General features: G+C 32.1%; 1 protein-coding gene across 1 annotated transcript; it reads right to left on the minus strand.

The window, feature by feature from the left end:
• Positions 1-969: 969 nt before the first annotated feature.
• Positions 970-2,446, minus strand: LOC131059601 (uncharacterized). The gene is made up of 2 exons (XM_059211185.1): positions 2,083-2,446; positions 970-1,994 (listed from the first exon to the last, which is right to left on the minus strand). The coding sequence occupies exon 2, from the start codon at positions 1,866-1,868 to the stop codon at positions 1,176-1,178; it is 693 nt and encodes a 230-aa protein (XP_059067168.1). The 5' UTR covers positions 1,869-1,994; positions 2,083-2,446; the 3' UTR covers positions 970-1,175.
• Positions 2,447-9,936: the final 7,490 nt, after the last annotated feature.

A 9,936-nucleotide genomic window follows, 5' to 3' on the forward strand; every position in this document is an offset into this window, starting at 1 on the left:
CCCTTGCTTCTCTTTGTGATTTCTATTAAAGAGGTTTCTTGCTTTCATTTTGATCAATCTACATCTTTATCATACTTACATAGTGCCAAAATCATTGTAGCCATACATCATCACCATCATAGCCTTACATCATCACAACCACATCCATTCCTCTTTGAGCTCTTATGTAAGTGCATACAAATTTGAGAGCAAACATTATAATGCAAGATCATGGAGGATAGGAGAATGATGGAGACAAGCCTACCGTAGATGTGAAGGTATAATATTTATGGTTGTATGTTTTCTTTACATTGCATGGTAGATTTCTATTGATTTTTTGTTGAGTGAGTTTGTAGATCTAGGGCTTTGGTTAGATCTTATTTAGGTTTACAATAGATTCAAATCCAACATACACACAATTATTTACAAAATAATCTATTCTTTAACCAAAAATTTGAAAAATTGATACATTAAACGTTTTCACAAATACGCACAATTCTTGAATTAAAATTACAACTCATCCTAACTTCTTTTTTTTGTATTGTAGAAAATTTTAACTTAACACTATTCAAATACCTACAACATGAACTTTGTTATTAAATCAAATATTCTTTGACAACTCAACCTAACTTTAAAATCTTTATGGACAGTAATTCAAATATTATATACCTTCAAAGATAAGGACGATTTGCAAGAATTTGAGGCAGCAAAAAGCCAAAAGGAAAATGGATATTACTAGACGACAAGGTTAGTTTAGAGTTTAAAGTTTAATACAATTAACAATTGCGTACCGTACACGCATTACTTTAGAAAAAAACCGCGCATGCCTTTCTATACAACGTACGTATGTAAACATGACGTTTTCATATTTAGATTTAAAAAAAAAACACGAAAAAAACAAGGAGGTAATCCTCACCATTCACAGAAAAAAGCATACAAGAACACTATCAAAATCGCGAGCATACAAGTTAAAACAAAAATGCAGGCCCGTATCAGAATAATGGAATCCGTGATTTAATAAATTTTGAAGACTTTACCACAACCTTCCAACTGAATGGCATCGACAGATACATAAATCAATCAAATCAAGTCAATTGCAGTCAATTGGCTGAAAAAATTGATTCCAGCGGATAGCCCACTGCTCTGCTTACTGTGTTTTTTGTTAGAGAAGCTCAAGAATGTCTGTTCGTTATTCATTAATGGCTCAAATCTCGGCCATTAATAGGCTTCTTGACTGTTGTACAGTGAATGACAGACTTGACGGAACCCATACAACCATTTAGCGACGTTAAAGTAACCATTTTTATCCAGTCTTTGGCTCTGGGCGTCTCTCCTGCCATTTTTCCGTTGACGGACTGTTCAATGTGGCGGTTCTTTAAGCTCTTCTGTTGCCTGAGACGCATGTCGTCCAGCTGCATAACAGGAGTTTTACTGAGGCCCACAGCAAAAAACTGCTGCCATTTCAGAGACTTTTCAGTGCACCAATGTCGCGGCTTTGGTGACGTGGAGGAGCTCCGACGGGGCTTCGATTCAGAATTAACATGTCCAGAATTTTTTCTCTGCGAGGCAGAGTAATTGAAGTTTCCACGCGAAGCTTGAGAATTGTTAGAGCTTGAGATTGTCCAGTAGCTTGACCGTGAGTCCAGCGAATCTGATCTCCAAGTCTGCAGTTTTTCTGATATCAGAATCCGATTCTCCCCGAACGAGCTCGATTCGCTGGATGAAAACTGTACTGCGTTGGATTTAGTAAGAGGAAGAAGGTGGCCGTCGTAGAACAGATCGTCGGCCGGGCAGCTGTGGAATTCTGTTGAAATCGAGTGGCCCAAATCGAAGCCCAAGTCGAAATTGAAATCCTGGTGCTCTAAAAATTCAATGCTTGAATTTTTCATCGAACTCCCCCATTCTGCACTGATCTCAGTCTTCCCAGAAATGGGAAGGTCGCAGAAGGAAAGAGTGTCATCCTCAGATTCGCCATACGCATCTCGGGACCCGCAGGATTCCTCCACAAATTCTATCTGTACAAATATAAAAAATTTTAGACTGCAGGAATCGAGTAGCCCTTCTATAATCTGTGCCGACAAATTTTATAATATGATCACACACCTTCAAAGATTATACAAACAGAAATGATAGACCTCGTGACCTTGTGCCTATCACATTAAACTCCTAAGATTGAATTGTTATTCAGCAAAACTCTACTTTTATTGAAAAGTTTCAGTACTGATGGTGTGAAACAAATTAGATACAGGGTATGACAGGAATTGTGCAGAGCAATGGGAAGTGAAAGAGGCTTTTTAACAGGATGGTTTGGTTCTCAGGGCACATAACGAAGCTTTCTCTATCGAACTGTAAGAGTCATGCAGATTTTTCTGGTGATTTAGCAAATAATTTTCTGCGGGCCCAATTCCATTAAACAAAGCAGCCAAAAAGCTTCACCGGCGGGAGCAGGAGTCCCATTACTCTTTCATGGTGGAATCGTAGACTAAAAATAATTGCCGGCCACTAAGAACTTTATAGATTTTTACATACAATTGTGGGACCAAAGCACGGGATAGAGAGCTAAGTATTTCTTCTTTATTCATAGCACTGCCATCAGCTGCCCACAACACTAAGATTCCACCTTGTAAAGATGTATACCTTTCATTAATGTGTCAAATCGTGGGGTCACTGCTTTCTCTTGGAGAAGATGTGTGAGATAAATTATATGACAGGGAAGGTGGTCATTGAATCACATTTGGAATGAATAACGCAAGAAAGTGACAAATAAAAGAAGATAGGTGGTCTTCTAGAATCCATATAAACAATGGAGGAATTAGGTAAGATGCTTTATCATGTGATAAATAATTATTCACACTCTTGATTTTTCAAATCTGTGTACATCATCCTAGATATTAGGTAGGTTAAATATCTGTTGATTAAAAATCAATGTACATCATCCTAGATATTAGGTAGGTTAAATATATGTAGATGTGTCATAAATATTTTCTATATTTTGTGGGAGACAATTTTTAAAGGTCAATTTTTTTTTTTTTTGTGACAGGATCATTGGTCTCGTTCACTGATCTCATTTATAATTGAAGAGACCGATCTCATTTATAATTGAAGAGATCAAAGGGATCTACATTTGGACATTTGGAAACTAATGGTGAACAAATCAAAATATTTTTTATAAAAGTTGACTTTTATAAATTGGAAAATAAGTTTTTTTGTTTTATAATCTAAGAATTATATATTTTGAATTCATCACATTAGAAGCAAGGGTGAGATATCTTTCCTAATATTCTCTCATATGTTAAACACCTTGCATGAGAAAATTGAGTAGTAGCACTATCAATGGACTATTGGGTGTTGAAAGACATGTAGACTCTTATCATTGTTTTCACTTTTATGTGCTTACTAGAGTCATCAAATCTACAACTTAATTTTTTTTTTTAATCTACCATCATCCTCTCATCTTCGACCATGTCACAAACACAAAAGTACTAAAAACTAATATGGTAGACAAATGACGTGCTCTAATTGTAACATAGAACTAAAATATCTCTCAGAGTTATCCCAACATCTAAACCTAAATGTTTAAGCTAGATGGGTTCCTCACAAACATGAGTAGCTAACATGTATTTTATTTATGTGGTGGAAAAAGAAATCACAACCTACCACTTATCAAACTGATTGTAACATAAAAATAATGAAAATATATACATTGATTGATGTTTTTCTATCATAATCCCTAGCCCAATTTGAGTCACAAATCCATGAATAATCATTGAGGGTCAATCAACTATAGAATTACTGATGTAGGAGCATCACAGATGATGGATCCTTATTTTGAAATTAACAGCTTAAAGGAGGTTAGATGAGCATTAGATGGGGCAGTGCCTATATTTTAGCACTGTCAACTGGTGTAGGGATAGGGACAAATATTTAATTTATTTTCAGAGGTTTTTTAACCTACTTTTGGTAAAAAGGGAGAGACCTACAAATATAAAAAATAAGATTTTGTCAATTTTTTTGATATGAAGATTAAAACTTAGAATCATACTTTTGGTGTCTAAAAATGAGTCTTTGGCATTGCAAGAAGATATATTTTTGCAATAGGTCTAGTTGATTGTTTGTTGGGAAATATTATAATTGTTAGTAAATCTTTGTGGCAGATTTTGCCTTGTTTTGAGTGAGTGAATTTTCAAGTCATTTATTTGATCATATGAGGAGATATGGAGTGATGTATGTATTATTAGTTCAATAGATGTCATCAAGGTTTTAAGGTGTAAATGTGGTTTTGTTTAAATTTTGTGTTTGGTTGCAAGGATTAGTTGTCTTTCCTTAGGTATCTAGTCATTGTCTACATCAATTACTATAATAACAAAAGGATTACTTAGAGGTTCATTGTAAATATATACAAACCCTCTTCTTTGCATCTCAATATACTACTACAAGGTTCATGGATCAACTCAAGACTCTCATTGATTGGGTTGTGTTTAGTCTAGTACAAACACCAACATAAGGTACTAGGACCATGCCCTCCATCTAGTTAGGAGAATCTGAATACTACTTTACTAATAACTTAATCTAAAATCTAATTTAATATGAATACATAATAGTCTACAACCTATCATGTTCAACCTTTGGAACACTATGTTTATGTAGTTGATTTTAACAAGTCAAATAATTTTTATTCTATCTATTTTAAATTCTATATCGGAACTGAACCTAGTATCCCTTAATTATCTTATCTAAAAGTATGCTAAACTATTAGAATTGAATTCATAAATCATGTCTTCACCATTATCAAAAAATAACACATCATCAAAATATAATATAATAACAAGGAAATAATCATTGTCAATCTTATAATATATGTTGTGATCTAATTTGGATCTCAAATAATCCCAATCCCAATATATAAATTAGTTAAGGTTTTGGTACTAGATTCTAGGTGATGGCTTAAGACTATACAATAATTTATATAACATACAATCTAAATTTTCTTTACTTTTTTCAACAGTGTTGTAGATATCTAATGTATATTTCTTCCTCAAATTAAAAATAAATAAATAAATTCTTTGTGCATCCATTCAAGATAAACCTAAAGCTAGAGAAATATTGTAATAAATAATGAAAATCAAAATGAATGTAATTTTTACCATAATTAATTCCCTGAACTTAGGAATATCCCTTTTGCAGCTAGCTTAACTTTATACTTCTCAATATTTTTACTGACATAAAATTTTCTTTTGAACACCCATTTATAACCAACATCTTCTTAATCATCAAGTGAATGCAATCGTTCCTATGTATGATTTTTTGAAGATAGTTGTCTAATAACCCATGTCCACTTTTTTGAACTTAAAATCATCCATCTAAGAATACCTCCTTCATAATTTTAGGTGCATCTATATATATTTTATGATGCAGTGACCTATATATTAGTTCAAGACAAGGTGATTTCCCCTATAAGCCCCTTGAGTTGTGGATCTAGCCTGATCAAACCAATATCCAAGTAAACCCAACTAACATGATTTGAACCTTGGACTTACATGAGAAGAACCTGAAGCCTTAGCACAAACTTACCAAGTGTTTGGGCTAGGAAAAAATCCCATTTCTAATTAGGCCCATCTATATTAGTAATTTAAATAATGCATGGGTCTAATTAGGAGAATTATACATATTTGGTTGTTGTTTATGTTGAGTGGATGTCCTCAATGGTTAAGGTGAAATTTATATCTCCATTTTTAAAATATTTAAAATATTTTAGCTCTCCTATTTAGATCCTTCATAGGATTTTGCCTCAGGATTCTTAGTCCTAGTTGCTATTTGAAACATATCTTTCTTTTAATCCTTTTTTGACAACAATACTATGGATTAATATTCCAAAATATCTAATATAATAATTTTTGTATGTAAAATATTTGTATTCAAATGATCTCAAATCTTGTATCCTTTCACATTAATGATATAGCGAAAGAATATAAATTTCATAGTCTCATTCTCTAATTTAAGATTCTTCTCACTATCCACATTTTCATATTCCTTGTAGTAAAAATATTGAAGATATCTAAATGGAGATTATTTTCCTTACCACTTTGCAATAAGGGCTAATTAAGAAGACTTTTTAACCATATAATAAATCATGAAAATAAGTTTATCCCAAAAATTTACTTCAAGCTAAATCCACTTAGCATACTCTTTTTCCTATCCATCAATGTATTTTTTATTTATTTTAAAACTTCATTTTGATAAGGGGTGTATAAAGTCATCTCATGTCTCTCTCTATTTTTTTATCCCTATAGAATTTAATTAAATATAGTAAATAAACTCACTAAACCATTATCAATCCTTAAAATATTAATCTTTCTATTAGTGTAATTCTATACAAGAGCATTACCTTAATTGAGACAATTAAGGAATTAGTATAATTTACTTCTAAAAAATATATTCATGTTCTTCTATTAAATAGTCTATATATATGTATAATACATATACTAAAAAATAGTAACACTAACAAATCAAAATACATTAGAATGCATTAAGTCCAACATCATAGAGAATTCAAAAGAAATAGAGTAATTTTGAGCATGATTCTATTGTTCATATACACAATGCTCAAAGGAATTAAAATAAAGATCTTAAAATAATTTAACCCCTTAACAAGTATGTAGGTCATCATTTGGTACCATAATATTATGTTCTCAAGTGGTAGCCTAGTCTCCAAAGCATGAGAACCTTTAAGTACCTAGAAAGAATGACCATTGGAAGTGGGTGCAACAATCCTATTTGATTCTATTTCTAATGGTGAAGAAACATATTCTATAAAAATCTTCATTGTACGATAAAGAGATATTACACTAAAAATTGCATATGTCTAGTTGAAATAGAGTGTTTACAAGGACACCTTTAGCAAGAAAAATAACACCTCTCACCATCTTGTACCCTCTAAGAAACTTGTTCATGCACATTTGAATTAAATTTAGTTTACTTATATACAACAGGTTCCTTTCCAAACCAAAGACATGTGGTACATCATTAATCCCCTTTTCTTTCCTATCAAGGAATTACAAAGTAATATTTTATAATCAATAATATTCATATGAGATTTATCTCCATGTTACACCTTTTAACCATCATATTCTTTATGTTCCAAAAACTAACCTCAAATTAGGGTCATGTGGACAAAGGCTCTAAATTATATGAATCACACACCATCTAATGCATTTGTAGCCAAGGTCATGAAGAAGGCATCATCATCATTATCATTCTCAAAGGAGTTTTTTTGTACTCATCATCATAACATTTCTTCTTCTTTTATCCTCCTTGTAGTCTCTTCTAAAAATTTTAGGATTGTTTTTTTTCCTTTCTCACTAAGATATTTGGATCTATAATTGTCTCAATTCTTTCCCTTCTTCTTGCCTCTTTTTATATCTTCAATGATTAGATAGGGGCACCTTATCAAAATCCATGCATTTATTTATATCTCTTTAGAAGTTAGTGATGCCATCACATCATATATTTTAAACTTCGTAACATTTCTCTCAATAGATATAACAATGTGGTCATATAAATCTAAAAAATAATATAAAAAATTCATACACTAATCCTCCTATTTCATCAGTTCAAGGATTACAACTGATCATATTGAAAGAATTTATATGTTTTACCAAAGATCCGCTAGCCTTTATCTTAAATGTGTGTAATTTCTTTCTCAAGAAAAAATTGTTTACTAGAGATTTGGCTTAATAAATCTTGACATATTATTCCAAATGTTCATTACAATAATCTCTTCTTTTAAGTTCAATTATACTAAATCATTAGACAAATTCTAGTAAAAACCTTAGTTTTATAGTTCAATCTGTTCTAGTCTTCTCATTTTATTTTATTGGGTTTGGATCTAAATAGTATAACCTATAGACATATATCTATTAACATATTCTCAATCTTGAGTTTCAAAAACTCAAAGTTTGTACTAGAGAACTCTTCATTTCTATCGTTGATGTGAATTTTATTTTTCCTATAAGAATATCTTTTTTTATGCATGCTTCCACTCAATAAAAGGTTAGTACAAAAAATCATGTGTCCTTAACACTTGGAGTTCAAGGTAATTAATCTTTGATACCAAATGAAAGGAAGAAAAGGTGTAGAATACACTTGTTACACTAATCTATGTGAGGACTTTGTAAATATTAAATTAATTAAGTACAATTACAAGGAAACAAAAATAGAATTAATATATCATAATATAACTACATTACCTTGAGTTTTCAGGATGATGATTTTTTGTCAATTTTGTGGATGGCTAGGGGACAACAATATAATAATAGAGAAAATTAAAATATATAGAGAAATTTAAAATACTCATATGAAAACATGGATAAAGAATGTACATATACATTATAGATTTTTTTTTTTTGAGTAAAAGGTCAAAGCTGATATATAATTTATTAAAATAAAAAGATTACACCTCCATTCGGTGCAGGAACCAGTAGGAAAGAATGGAGGTAAGAAAACCTCTAGCCTAGCCTAGATCTTACTGAAGATCAGAAAAGGAAAAAATAATACATAAGCAACCGCCGCATTTCAGTGGATGCCCAAATATCCAAACCCATAATAAAACATCCACCTCATTACATACTTCATACCCCAATAGTATAGTACGAGGTAAAGGAAAAAATGTATACAACTGCCATAAGTGCTAAAGGAAGCAAATAGATAATGTAGCATGATTGGGAGACTCAGAAATAGTATGAATGAAGCTCCTTGAACATAGACCCAAATGTCATCCAACCTAAGTACCTAAATATACACATCCTCAACATTCTGCCAAGATCATCATCAGTAGCCTTGAAATGAGTAAACAACAAAGAAATCCACGATTGAAAAATCTACAACTTACCCTAAAAAATAGATGTATTTTTAAATGACATTTTCATACCAAAATACCACCAAACCAACAAACATAATTTGATCAATTCCTCTGCACAAGAGAAATAAGGGCAGTACTCCAATATAGTTTAGAAACACGAGGGCTACATAGGCAAAATGGGCTAATGACTTCTCTGTCAGAGGAAAATCTTTACTCATCATTCCAAGTGCATAAATAACGATGTCAAGAAAAGAATGGAAAGGGATTCTCATCTGCTTCCTGAAGAACCAGATCATCATTAATTGCCTTATTAGCCAAAAAATCTACAAACATATTTGCTTCATGATAGCAATGTTTAAACTCAAAATACTGAAAAAAGTCAGTTTAGTAAGAACCAGATCAAGTCTATATTGAAGTTTATAACAAGAAGATTTCTTCGATGAGACAATATTGAAAAAAACCATAGAATCACCTTCAATGATAAGAGTGGAAATATTCATAGAAATAGCATATGATAAACCAAGGAGTAGGGCTTCAAACTCTACAACATTGTTTTTGTCAGATGGTAATTTCTTACAGACAACTCGTACAACTTTACCCTCTGAATTTCTAATGACAACCCCAGCCCTTGAGAGGATAGGATTTACCCTAGCAACCACATCATAACTAAGCTTATGCAAGCCATAAGGGGGGTGAGACCATTTAATCTGAGATCAAGACAAGAAAGAAGGATTATTAGATTGGCAACCATGGGTCGAAAGGGATTGGAGCAGAGGCCAACTATCATGGATGAATAAATCCCATTTGGAAAAAGGTTTTGCAGCTTTAATATTCTTAATATGATAAGACACCATTAATTCAGATATAAATTTTTTAATTTTAAAAATCACATCAACCCAAGATGCATGCTTGTTTCGAAACAACCTTCCATTACATTCAATCCATATACTCCAGATTATAATGGAAGGACTTATCTCCCAAAGGGGGGAAAAGGTTGAAGAGCTATATAAAGAAGGCCATGCCTTAAAGTGATCACATAGGTTAGGACCAAGAGCTGCAATCTAGCCCAATCTGCCAAACAACCAGTACTAACAATCTAT

This window comes from Cryptomeria japonica, chromosome 9 (assembly GCF_030272615.1).
Source record: "Cryptomeria japonica chromosome 9, Sugi_1.0, whole genome shotgun sequence".
Classification (NCBI taxonomy): Eukaryota; Viridiplantae; Streptophyta; class Pinopsida; order Cupressales; family Cupressaceae; genus Cryptomeria; species Cryptomeria japonica.